Here is a 14,491-nt window from a genome sequence, read left to right as displayed (position 1 = left end):
TGTTAAAATATTTATTGTTGGTTAAAAAATTGTTGCCTTGAATTGATTAAACTATTTTTGATCTGATTTAGGAACGTTTTACGTTAGGAACTACTCATGTATTATAGAGGTGGATGCGTGGATGAAAGGGGGAAGAGAGAGAATTCGTAGACTCACTTCAGCAGTACCACAATTAACATGATCAACTCGTACACTCACTTTAGCAGTACCAGCGGTGAGTTTGCATGGCCAGTAGACCGCACACACACCCCGTTCTATATATAACATTTTTCACGACCACTCCCAACCCCCATTAATTGTGACAATATGCAGGAAATATCCACCTGCGCTTAAATTAAATTGACTTGACGGTATCTGGAGACTTGGTGCTAAACTGTCCGCATTCACGGGGTTCAATTAGTTCAATATCGGACACAGTATCTGCTCGCTTGGGTAAGTTTTCTTTTCCTTGTATTTTTAATTATTTTTGTTTTGATTTCAAAACCTCTCCGAGTTCAGCAAAGTGCATCGATTTCGCAACCAGATGCTGGTAATCATGTCGATAAGGTAACACTCTAGGCTACCCTTGATCTCCTTCAAAGTAGACAGTTCGAATTCTGAACTGTCTGATGTGCATGCCGAAATGATAAATTTGCAAATGATAATGTTTAGTTGCACCTACCTGTGAGCCTGCATACCGCTCAGCGCCGTGCTTTGCAGACGTCGCGGTTACGAAAAACGTATACATTGTATAAAAAAGTGTCACGTTCTTATTTCTTCACACAACGTTACAAAATTTTACGAAATAGTGTATCTTTATGATGTCTTTAGGAAAGTCTAAATGTTGTTGCAAAATGAATTTGTTTTTATTCTCATGCCATCGTTGAAATTGTGAGTAGTCACATTTTTCGTGTTTTTCTTTCCTGTATACATATGTGAACTAAGTTCATGTCAACTTGTCAAGTTTAGTCTTTTTTATTGTGTTTTGATTTTCATTGGCAGTTATTGGTGTCATCTTCGTTCACAAAGGCAAACCTGTCTATACAAAGTCCGGTTTTGGGATTCGGGTGGTCGAAAAATTCATCAAACAGCAAGCCCTCTAACACAGACGCAAACCAGGACTTGGTGGTGATGATCTTGGCGCTCTAGAAACAGTTTCTGGCAACATCACAATCTGAATCTTGGAACTTCAATCTGGCCATATGCAGTTTTGACAACAGAGACATTAAATGTGTTCAGAGGTTGAATTATACGAATAACTTTTCATGTCAGTCAGATCTCCGTCCGCTTTAACGAGGTCATTTACTTTGACAGGCCTCAAATGGCCAGCCATGTTTGTTTACAAACGGGGACGTAGTTTTGGTTTTTACTGTAAAATGAAAATCATGTGTAATAAATGAAAAAAATGATAATGTAATATCATGTTGTTAATATGAAACTATGTGTCTTGTCTTAAAAATCTCAAATCAGTGAGATTGTAGCACGTAAAACATCTGAAGGGAAAGGCGTGGATTTGTGAATGAATGGAATGAGAAAAAATAATAGTTCCGTTGTAAATTGATATTTGTTCCACTGACCAATCAGCTTCAAGAATCACTAATTGCACACTGTGCAAATATCAAAAAGTTATTACACTTGAGCCCATATGGGTAATAAAAAACATTATACCCGGGTACCCGCTGAAGATCACAAGTTGGGTGCAAAATGTCTTTGACCGGAGCCCTTGCAAAACAACTTAGGTAGAATTTACGCCTATAACACGATTTTATCATCCATACACTGAAGTTGACAGAATTAAGCTCCATCTTTACTCAAACACACGAAAGTCAAATAAAATGCGTGTATAAATTGTCAGAAAAACGCGACTTGCTGTGTAACCATGGAGTTTGACTGTTATCGTCATTAAACAATTGATATATCACGTGACTATAGCCACGAGTCCGGGTAGCCCTGTGGGTACCGGGGTCCTACTCACCCTTAAGCTCACTGCCCCGCCTCCCGTACCAACTTTTAGTTACGTCTTATGGTAAATCGGTAGGTCTAACACCTATAGTAATCGTTATATGAATGTGAACATGTATATATTTGAACCCAACATAAGGATGATAAAAACTATCACTACAATATGTTCCAATATCTATTCTGAAAACCGAGACCAATTTGAAATAAATGATCAATGAGTATCGATCATTTTAGTAACAATTAATAATGTGTGTGTGTGTGTGTGTGTGTGTGTGTGTGTGTGTGTGTGTGTGTGTGTGTGTGTGTGTGTGTTACTTACTTACTTACTTACTTACTTTGGAGATTTAACGTGCGCTTTCCGACTGATGCGTATTTCGCACACGGACCCGGCCAGGCCATTTAATGTGTTTCCGAAAGGGGCGAAGGTGGTCTGTGCAACCCAAGAGGGGGCTTTAGGGGTTGCTTATATATAATTTGGGAATTTTGATATTTGGAATAGATGCCGATGGGGTTGGGGAGGAGAACTAAGGGAGCTGGGTATGGTGGATGTTTGTTTGTTTATGTGATTTTGATTTGGTAGGTTATTATGTTTTTAGATCCGTTTTATTAGTTCCGTTTTGATTAAGAATACGCCTAAGGCCTTGAAGTTTTCTAGTTTATTTTGTGGGTTTAGTATTGCTTCTAGAGTGAGAGCCTTGTTTAGATTGAGGGTGGTTTGTAATGCGGTTCGATGTGTGAGGTAGTGTGTGCAGTGGATGAGAGCGTGTTCTGGGGTTTCTAGTTGTTTGCAGTGTGGGCAGTTACCTGTAGTGTGTTTTTTTATTTTTTTTAGGTGGTTATTTAGGTTGGTGTGTCCTGTTTGGAGTTTAGTGATTACTCTGTCGATTTTCTTTTGATGGATGGAGAATTTTTGGTTTGGTTAGTGGTTTGCTGAGCACTTTTTTGATTTGGCTATTTGAGTTTAGATATAGGTTATGCCTTTTTTTGGTGATTTTTTGCTTGTTTACACTTTTAATTTCTGATTTTGAGATGGGTAAGTTTAAGCTTATTTCTGGGATTTTGAGGGATAGTTTAGCTGCTTTATCGGCGTTTTCATTACCGTATATTCCTACGTGGGCTGGTATCCACAAGAAGGTTATTTGTTTGCCTGCCTTAGTTAGGTCGTTGGAGCTTTTAAGTATTTTATTTATTAATTTAGGTCGGTTTTTGGTATTTTTGTTTTGGAGGGCTTGCAGTCCACTTAGGGAGTCGGTAAGTATTAGGATTTTTTTTGTGGTTTTTGGATTCTTGATTGTGGAGGGCTGAGGCCATGCCCATTAGTTCTGCCGTGAATATTGATTGGTTGTTTGGGAGTCGGAAGGATTGTGTGGTTTTAGTTGGCTGTGTGGTATGGACTCCGAAACCCGTGTGTTTGGAGGTCGGATCTGAGGATCCGTCCGTGTAAATGTGACACCAATTTGGCCATTTTTTGTGTATGTATGCTAGTGTGGTAGTTTTAGCTATGTTTGGGTCGGTTTGTTTATTTATTTGGCTAGCTAGTGTTGTGTCTATTTTGGGTATTTTAAGTTTAGGGGTGAAGATATTTGATTGTTTGCAGTTTTGTTGAAGATTTTTAATTTGGTGTTCATTTAGGTAGTTTGTTATTCTTTGGGATATTGGGGTAAGTAAGGGTTGTTTACGAGCTAGAGCTTGGTTTTTAGGGCTGATGTTTTGGTTTATTAAGTTTTGGATGAGAGGGTTTGATTGGGAAAAAACTAAGAAAAAACAACAGGAATAGTATTCAAACATAAAAACATGAAACCCGCCTCCCTAATCCTCCAGCTAAACAATCAAACAATCAAATTTCAAAAACAAACCAAATTCTTAGGACTTATTTTCGATGAACATCTCACCTGGGATGCTGACATCCAAAACCTAACAACTAAATGCAGTAAAGACCTAAACACCCTGAGATGCCTAACTGGCTCTAACTGGGGAGCATCCAAAGATACTCTCCTCTCTCTCTACATATCCCTAATTAGATCAAAACTAGACTACGGCTGCGCCATATACAACACCCTAAACAACTCTCTATCTAAAAAACTTGACTCAATACAATATCAGGCTCTCAAACTCATTACACGCACCCAACATGGCACCTCCTACATCTCACTTCAGGCCTTAACAGGAGAAATGCCACTAAGTCTACGCAGGGAACAGCTAAGCTTAAATTTCTGGGCCGTGTGTGTGTTTATATATTAGACATTTTTATATATGATAAATCAATCTGTATGCTTACAATATGCAAGTCAATCAAATCAAACATACATAAATGGGTTTATCCTTACTTTGCCACCAGGCCACCAGGGATTAACAGTAGCAATGTTTATACAAGCATGGGGGCCATATCAAAGTCACCAAATACTGAACTGAGTTCACCCCCTCAATTAATGTCAAAAGTTTTCACTGGCAATATTGGTGAGCGAATTTTCTTATTTGTTGATTAATTACTGATTAACGATCAACGTTCAGTTTGTAGATCCTGCTATAAAAGAAGGTTAATTTTCGGTCACTGCAAAATGGCAAATGCACAGATGGATATTCAGTTCATTCCCAACAGTCGTGGTGGCAGAAGCCTAGTATAGGGAGAAAAAAAAGAAAAGGACTTTCTTCTAGCTGGCATCAAAACATCCATTGAGTATGCCGATTCAGTGTCACATCTCAGTGGACTACATGTGTATGAATGTATCAAAATGCTGAATGTAATTGGGGCGGTCGGGTAGTCTAGTGGTTAAAGCGTTGGCTCGTCACGCCGAAGACCCGGGTTCGATTCCCGACATGGGTACAATGTGTGAAGCCCATTTCTGGTGTCCCCTGCCGTGATATTGCTGTAATATTGGAATATTGCTAAAAGCGGCGTAAAACCATACTCACTCACTCACTCACTAAATGTAATGTTATTTAATTCTATGATATGAAGTGCTATATAGAATAAAATAATGAAATAATGAAATACACAGTAAATATGTGTATGAATGTATCAAAACGCTAAATGTAATGTTACTTAACGCTATGATATGAAGTGCTATATAGAATAAAATAATGAAATTTTTGTGCATATCACATATCAAAATTTTGAGATGACCCCTGATGCCTTCTATTGTTTAACCAATTAGCATGCCTGACTGATTTTCATACTGAGAACAATAGGTGGTGGCAAAGTGAGGAGATCCCCATAAATGTATGCATGATGCACTGTGGAAATTATTTTCTGTAGATTCACCAAGTTATGTTGCATGTAATTTCACCAAGTTATGTCACATACATGTATACGACCCGTGAAGATCCGGGGTAGAATAGGTCTTCAGCAGTTTTACCCATGCTTGCCGTAAAAGGTGACTTTGCTTGCCGTAAGAGGCGACTAACGGGATCGGTTGGTCGGACTTGCTGACTTGTTTGATGCATGTCATCGATCCCAATTTGGTGGATCGATGCTCATGATGTCAGTCACTGGATTGTCTGGTCCAGATTCGATTATTTACAGACCGCCGTCATATAGCTGTCTCGATGTATGTAAACGGTTTGTTTATATTATGTATACCATCGAATACACTGTTACGAAAATACTACCAGCATAGGCATTCTAACCCCGAATCCCAACGGTGAGGCAAGCGTTAATAAATAGTTTTATTCATGGAAGATATACGAAAAGCATCAGTAGACTCACTTCAGCAGTACTACTACATGATCCGTAGACTCACTTCAGCAGTATCACATGATCGGTAGACTGACTTCAGCAGCACACATGATCAGTAGACGCACTTCAACTGTACCACTTCATGATCAGTAGACTCACTTCAGCAGTGCCACTACATAATCAGTAGACCCACTTCAGCAGTACCACAACATGATCCGTAGACTCACTTCAGCAGTACCATAACCTGATCAGTAGATTCACTTCAGCTCTACCAAAACCTGATCAGTAGACTAACATCAGCAGTACCACAATGTGATCAGTAGACTCACTTCAGCAGTACCACAACATGATCAGTAGACCCACTTCAGCAGTACCACATGATCAGTAGACTAACATCAGCAGTACCACAATGTGATCAGTAAACTCACTTCAGCACTACCACAACATGATCAGTAGACCCACTTCAACAGTACCACAACATGATCAGTAGACTCACTTCAGCAGTACCACAATGTGATCAGTAGACTTACTCCAGCAGTACCACTACATGATCAGTAGACTAACATCAGCAGTACCACGTACAATGTGATCAGTAGACTCACTTCAGCAGTACCACTACATAATCAGTAGACCCACTTCAGCAGTACCACAACATGATCAGTAGACCCACTTCAGCAGTACCACAACATGATCAGTAGACTCGCTTCAGCAGTACCACAACATGATCCATAGACTCACTTCAGCAGTACCACAACATGATCCGTAGACTCACTTCAGCAGTACCACAATGTGATCAGTAGACTAACATCAGCAGTACCACTACATAATCAGTAGACCCACTTCAGCAGTGCCACAACATGATCAGTAGACCCACTTCAGCAGTACCACAACATGATCAGTAGACCCACTTCACCAGTACCACAACATGACCAGAAGACTCACTTCAGCAGTACCACAATGTGATCAGTAGACTCACTTCAGCAGTACCACTACATAATCAGTAGACCCACTTCAGCAGTACCACAACATGATCAGTAGACCCACCTCAGCAGTACCACAACATGATCAGTATACCCACTTTACCAGTACCACGACATAATCAGTTGACCCACTTCAGCAGTACAACATGATCAGTAGACTAACATCAGCAGTACCACAATGTAATCAGTAGACTCACTTCAGCAGTACCACTACATAATCAGTAGACCCACTTCAGCAGTACCACAACATGATCAGTAGACCCACTTCAGCAGTACCACAACATGATCAGTAGACTCGCTTCAGCAGTACCACAACATGATCCGTAGACCCACTTCAGCAGTACCACAACATAATCAGTAGACCCACTTCAGCAGTACCACAACATGATCAGTAGACTCACTTCAGCAGTACCACTACATGATCAGTAGACTAACATCAGCAGTACCACAATGTGATCAGTAGACTCACTTCAGCACTACCACAACATGATCAGTAGACCCACTTCAACAGTACCACAACATGATCAGTAGACTCACTTCAGCAGTACCACAATGTGATCAGTAGACTTACTCCAGCAGTACCACTACATGATCAGTAGACTAACATCAGCAGTACCACGTACAATGTGATCAGTAGACTCACTTCAGCAGTACCACTACATAATCAGTAGACCCACTTCAGCAGTACCACAACATGATCAGTAGACCCACTTCAGCAGTACCACAACATGATCAGTAGACTCACTTCAGCAGTACCACAACATGATCCGTAGACTCACTTCAGCAGTACCACAACATGATCCGTAGACTCACTTCAGCAGTACCACAATGTGATCAGTAGACTAACATCAGCAGTACCACTACATAATCAGTAGACCCACTTCAGCAGTGCCACAACATGATCAGTAGACCCACTTCAGCAGTACCACAACATGATCAGTAGACCCACTTCACCAGTACCACAACATGACCAGAAGACTCACTTCAGCAGTACCACAATGTGATCAGTAGACTCACTTCAGCAGTACCACTACATAATCAGTAGACCCACTTCAGCAGTACCACAACATGATCAGTAGACCCACCTCAGCAGTACCACAACATGATCAGTATACCCACTTTACCAGTACCACGACATAATCAGTTGACCCACTTCAGCAGTACAACATGATCAGTAGACTAACATCAGCAGTACCACAATGTAATCAGTAGACTCACTTCAGCAGTACCACTACATAATCAGTAGACCCACTTCAGCAGTACCACAACATGATCAGTAGACCCACTTCAGCAGTACCACAACATGATCAGTAGACTCGCTTCAGCAGTACCACAACATGATCCGTAGACCCACTTCAGCAGTACCACAACATAATCAGTAGACCCACTTCAGCAGTACCACAACATGATCAGTAGACTCACTTCAGCAGTACCACTACATGATCAGTAGACTAACATCAGCAGTACCACAATGTGATCAGTAGACTCACTTCAGCAGTAGCACTACATGATCAGTAGACTCACTTCAGCAGTGCCACTACATGATCAGTAGACTCACTTCAGCAGTACCACAACATGATCAGTAGATTCACTTCAGCAGTACAACAATGTGATCAGTAGACTCACTTCAGCAGTACCACAACATGATCAGTAGACCCACTTCAGCAGTACCACAACATGATCAGTAGATTCGCTTCAATAAGTACCCCATGCTGATTCGGTCCGCCATTAACAAATAAGATAATACGACGTGGAGCATTTTTAGGACAGTTGAGACATCAACAAAAAACAATTGTTGAAACAGTAAGAAATTTTAATCATTGTCAGACTAAATTCTCTATGTACAAATTAATTGAAAATTTACATATGTCCCGTTCTTATCTTGCAAAGGAAACTGGTGCTGCACAGTTGTTCTTACAAACAAGTTCTGCTCATCAATTAAAAGCGAAAATATTACACACATAACATTGTCAACATATCTCAGTGAATCTGGCGAACTCTCCTTGAGTATCTAAGTGACTGTTTAGGTACATTTTGACCTCTCTTAGTGTCCTTCGGTGTAAGTTCTGTGCCAGGAGTGACCTTGACCTTGCTGTCAGCTATGGTCTTCATCGTGCTGTCCCCACAAGCAGAGGCTGTGTTCTGCGCAGGCTGGATCTTGCATGGAACTTTTCTTTTGGTCTTTCCAGTGTACGGCCTTTGTGCCTTCTTTGGGTGGGCTGGGGGAGCTATGACCGGGAGACTGGCCTGTGTCTTGCCTGGACTATGGCAGGTCAGAGGTAAAGCCTGGCGCTGGAGGGTTGCAAACTGATGGATGGATTTCAGCTGCTCGAGCTCTTCCTCCAGCTTCTTCCTCTGCTCCACCTCCGCCTGTTTCTCCATCTCCCGGCTGCTGGCGAGCTCTTCCAGCGTCTGTTTCAGTTCCTGGAGTTCAGCATGCTCCATTGTTAAACTGAGCTTGTAATTTAGATATTCTACTCTAAACCCCGCCCTGTCCTTTTCTGCCTTCAGTCTCAGTTCATATTCTTGTCGGAGCTCGCGACTCTGTCGCTCATTCACCTGGCGCAGGTTCTGGTTTTCCTTGAGAAGATGGTCAAGAAGACTGAAGAAGAGACATTTATTGTATCAAAATATAAAGAGTATATATTAACAACTTTTCTTTCCAAAATGACTGTCAAATGAATGTAAGTTTATACTTCTGCTGGCAATGTCTTACCACTGCCAGTTTATTGTCAAATACAAAATTTACTATATTTGATCCGAGACCACCTGGTGTACCACAAGTTTATTTCTGTCTAGTCATGGCTTCTGCTTACCTCTCCTCCATATCTCCAACTTGCGATTTCAAGTCCATGTATTGAGCTGAAAACAAAAAGCGAATCGTGTTTCACGTCGGAACAAGTTCCACATTAGCACGTGGGCAAAGTTGACTGTACGCAACACCAATTCTCTTCAGATGTTTAGCATGGTGATAAGGACTCTACATCCACTTACCCACAAGAGTTATCAAATTGATGGGTGACTCTTACGCAAAACATTCTAAGTTTTCCTTCTGTGTGTTTTTTTTCTGACATCACTCCGTACAAATCCAAAATACTTGAAACCCAACAGAATGATAACCTACCCAGTAAATCATTGTGTTGTTCCATGGCTCTTGGACTAGACAATATAGACACCTCGTCTTCCGCCTCGAGAATGGGAGAGAGAAGTTTTCGTTCTTTCAAACGCCCTTGTGTGCACAAAGCCATCTGTTGATAGATAAACATACACATGTTCTTTTTGAATTTCGGAATATGAAGAACCACCGTATACATTGTTTATCGATATGGGCACTTTTTATATGCAATTCCGATTTTTCCAGTTTCAGAAAGAATCTGAAGCTAGTGTAGCCGAGGAACGAGGTCAATCTTTAAGATGTAAACAACATGCTTTAATTACGGAAATATACGATGATAAACCCCTATATTAATTCCAACATATTTGCTTACCTCATAAGCAGTAGATGATGGTCACGGGTATCAAATAATCGGCGATCCTGAACAGTAACAGTCTGATCTTTATGACACGCAGCAAGTGTACGTGTGAACACAAAGACAATGTGCTTAGAACTGGTGGATTGGACTAGGAACGTCGTCATGGTACTGTTCTATGACGTCATTGCTATTGTGCCGCCTATGACGTCACAACGCTGGCTGACCATGTGGTGATGCTGAGTTCCACTATATGTTGAACAAATTCAATAAATAACATGCTACACATTTCGATCTTTTAGGGACTCTTGCTGGACGTTTTTGTATACGTGTGGCTACGCCAATTTAAGCATCCACACATTGAGTGAGTGAGTTTGGTTTAACGCCGCGTGTCAGCACCATACCCGTGCTCGTGGATTTCACCGAAGTGGTAAACGTCTGAGACCTGCATCACTTCGGGCTTTCCCCCCACATCAAGTTGGCACGCCGTGATATAACCTAGGAACATAATCGGGGCGAACCGGAATTCGAACCCACAATCATAGGTTTCTGGCGTACCCAAGGGACGCAACTCTGCACAGCGAATCGCGGCGCCTTAGACGTTATATTCATAAACGATATATTAATATAATGTCTAAATCAACTGTAAAAATAATATATAAAAATTTAAACATATTTATATTATGGAGAACGTTATGTTTGTTTTCCCTGAATGATCGAAACGGAAAACAGTGAATAGTAAACCTAGACCATTCAGCGTATGGGCTTCACTACAATGAACATGTTTCCTTTAAATACGATGTACTTTGACATAAAAAAAATAGTATTATGGAACATAGTGTAAAGTGTAGTCTTTCTAATACATTATATGGTACATCCGTCGAACATATAGTTAATTTTGAGTCAGGTGAAATGGGGTATAACGTCTCGTTCAAGATTATTGCACTTATATGGCGACCGGCAAGCACGTGTGTGTGTGTGTGGTTACATATGTACTGGTCCGAACTGATGCCGATTTTAAAGTGCTAGCACACTGAGATACCATGTCGCAGTTTAACATGAACACCCTACTCAGAAACAGTATACTTATTCCGAGTCGACAAGTTCTTGTTTTAGCCCCTTAATGCCGAGCACCAGACAAGGTAACAACAAGTACCATCTTTTAACGTCTTTTTGTATCAGAAGACTGACTTCAGCAGAACCACATGATCAGTAGACTCACTTCAGCAGAAAAACAACATGATCAGTAGACCCACTTCAGCAGTACCACTACATGATCAGTAGACTCACTTCAGCAGTACCAGATGATCAGTAGACTGACTTCAGCAGTACCACTACATGATCAGTATTCCCACTTCAGCAGTACCACAACATGATCAGTAGACTCACTTCAGCAGTACCACAACATGATGGGTAGACTGACTTCAGCAGTACCACAATATGATCAGTAGACTCACTTCAGCTGTACCACAATGTGATCAGTAGACTCACCTCAGCTGTACCACTGAAATTGGCAGTACCACTACATGATCAGTAGACCCACTTCAGCAGTACCACATGATCAGTAGACTCACATCAGCCGTATTACATGATCAGTAGACGCACTTCAGCAGTACCACAACATGATCAGTAGACTCACATCAGCAGTACCACTACATGATCAGTATTCCCACTTCAGCAGTACCACATCATCAGTAGACGTACTTCAGCAGTACTACATGATCAGTAGACGCACTTCAGCAGTACTACATGATCAGTAGACTCACTTCAGCAGTACTACATGATCAGTAGACGCACTTCAGCAGTACCACAACATGATCAGTAGACTCACATCAGCAGTACCACTACATGATCAGTAGACCCACTTTAGCAGTACCACGTGATCAGTATTCCCACTTCAGCAGTACTACATGATCAGTAGATGCACTTCAGCAGTACCACAACATGATCAGTAGACCCACTTCAGCAGTACCACTACATGATCAGTAGACCCACTTCAGCAGTACCACGTGATCAGTATTCCCACTTCAGCAGTACTACATGATCAGTAGACGCACTTCAGCAGTACCACAACATGATCAGTAGACTCACTTCAGCAGTACCACTACATGATCAGTAGACCCACTTCAGCAGTACCACAACATGATCAGTAGACCCACTTCACCAGTACCACAACATGACCAGAAGACTCACTTCAGCTGTACCACAATGTGATCAGTAGACTCACCTCAGCTGTACCACAATGTGATCAGTAGACTCACCTCAGCAGTACTACATGATCGGTAGACGCACTTCAGCAGTACCACTACATGATCAGTAGACCCACTTCAGCAGTACCACATGATCAGTAGACCCACTTCAGCAGTACCACGTGATCAGTATTCCCACTTCAGCAGTACTACATGATCAGTAGACGCACTTCAGCAGTACTACATGATCAGTAGACGCACTTCAGCAATACTACATGATCAGTAGACGCACTTCAGCAGTACCACATGATCAGTAGACTCACCTCAGCAGTACCATATGATTAGTAGATCCCCTTCACCAGTACTACTACATGATCAGTAGACCCACTTCAGCGCCACCACAACATGATCAGTTGATTTTGAGTCAGGTGAAATGGGGTATAACGTCTCGTTCAAGATTATTGCACTTATATGGCGACCTGCATGCACGTGTGTGTGTGTGTGTGTGTGTGTGTGTGTACATATGTAGACACACACACACACACTGGTCCGAACTGATGCCGATTTTATAGTGTTAGCACACTGAGATACCATGTCGCAGTTTAACATGAATACCCTACTCAGACACAGTATACTTTTTCCGAGTCGACTAGTCCTTGTTTTAGCCCCTTAATGCCGAGCACCAGACAGGGTAACTACAAGTACCATCTTTTAACGTCTTTTTATATCGAAACCCCCGACCTTTCCCTCTCCATTAGACCACGGAGTCGATCAGTTAATTTTGATGTTGAGTGAAGAGAAAAATACGCGTCTTCACTTCGTGCGTATTTTATATTATGTTTGGCAATATTATAGTGTGACATACATATAGTTTCATACAACCAGTTTGTGCAGAAACAAGATGTTTTCATCAGGGTGAATTGTGCATGTTAAGTGAGATTGAATACGTCTCACTGCAATATAATTGGTGAAAGAAAAGGCCCCTTGGCCTCTCGAAATCCTGATTTTCTTAGCATTTCCCTTGTTGCACAGTATTGGTGAGTGGTTGATCGTTAATTATGTGTATATACTCTTCATGTGGGTGTGATCGTCGATAATGGAGTAATTTGTCATTATGACAACCTTGACCTGTCTCGGACCTGTTTCTGACACTCGTCCTTTAAGTAACCGAATCTGGTCCAGACAAACCAGTCACTGATATAATGAGCTACGACACACCCTCTCGGGGTGCGATATTACAGGCGATAAACCAAGTCACCAAGTCTGACCACTTGATCCATGTTGTCGCCTCTATGACTAACATAGATTGCCTGGGACCTTTCCCAACCATGTGTCCCCACAGGGATCCGACTGATAGGCAATCCCATAATACGTACCTCAAAGGTAAGAAACCTAACTGAATTTTGATTATTTTTATAATTATCATCATTATTTTGTTTTATTTCATCTTTTTTTGTTGGGGGGGGGCGGAGTGCTATGTTTTTATGAAGAAGTTTGTTTGCATGCCGATCTATATCTAAAACTAAGAGACCATCCCCTGCCTACTGTAACTGCAAAGTAGTCTGTCTATATAAAGGGGTAGTACGTCGACCGTTCTCATAAAACAGAGGGCGGTCGGGTAGCCTAGTGGTTAAAGCGTTCGAAGACCCGGGTTCGATTCCCAACATGTGTACAATGTGTGAAGCCATTTCTGGTGTCCCCCGCTGGAATATTGCTAAAAGCGTTGTAAAACCATACTCACTAATAAAACAGGCACACCCATATCCAACTCAAGAACGTCTGAGCGGTTTAGATTTTAAATCTATGGTGCCAGATAAACGCGTCTTACCAAACTATCACGACAGAAAAGGAAATTCCTTCATCAGTAGAGATTGGGTAGCCTAGCTAGTGGTTAAAGCGTCCGCTCTTCACGCCGAAAGCCCATTTTCGATTCCCCACATGAATACAATGCGTGAAGCCCATTTCTGGTGTCCCCCGCCGCGATATTGCGAGAATATTGCGGCGTAAAATCATACTCACTCACTCCTATATGAGGAAAATAAGGATTTCCTTGTCATAAGTTTGAACGAAAACCCACGATAATTTCCAAACCAAAAGCACAATGAAAATATTAAGCATGTCTTATAATTATATTTCGTCTTGAGGTAGTTTCGACTGCAGTGGTAGAATCTAGTAGGAGTAGTATTTGGATTTGGGGCGAACTTGCACCAGGAAGAGATGCATATAACTGGGAGA

General features: G+C 41.4%; 1 protein-coding gene across 1 annotated transcript; it reads right to left on the bottom strand.

Annotated features, from left to right (window-relative positions):
* Positions 1–8,577: 8,577 nt before the first annotated feature.
* On the bottom strand, positions 8,578–9,845 carry LOC139465003 (hyaluronan mediated motility receptor-like). The gene is made up of 3 exons (XM_071246667.1): positions 9,722–9,845; positions 9,414–9,459; positions 8,578–9,199 (listed from the first exon to the last, which is right to left on the bottom strand). Exons 1-3 carry the CDS (start codon positions 9,843–9,845, stop codon positions 8,578–8,580), a joined length of 792 nt encoding a protein of 263 aa, XP_071102768.1.
* Positions 9,846–14,491: the final 4,646 nt, after the last annotated feature.

The sequence above is a fragment of the Haliotis cracherodii genome, unplaced genomic scaffold (assembly GCF_022045235.1).
Source record: "Haliotis cracherodii isolate W230 unplaced genomic scaffold, xgHalCrac1.p SCAF_1, whole genome shotgun sequence".
Lineage (NCBI taxonomy): Eukaryota > Metazoa > Mollusca > Gastropoda > Lepetellida > Haliotidae > Haliotis > Haliotis cracherodii.
This window is presented reverse-complemented; position numbering and strand designations above follow the sequence as displayed.

What these genes read in the sequence shown, in the direction of transcription:
- LOC139465003 (XM_071246667.1), bottom strand. Translation starts at nt 9,845, where the DNA reads ATGGCTTTGTGCACACAAGGGCGTTTGAAAGAACGAAAACTTCTCTCT. An exon ending in ACAACACAATGATTTACTGG is followed by an intron (nt 9,460 to 9,721) that starts GTAGGTTATCAT and finishes TTTTGTTTTCAG; the next exon opens with CTCAATACATGGACTTGAAA. An exon ending in GTTGGAGATATGGAGGAGAG is followed by an intron (nt 9,200 to 9,413) that starts GTAAGCAGAAGC and finishes TCTCTTCTTCAG; the next exon opens with TCTTCTTGACCATCTTCTCA.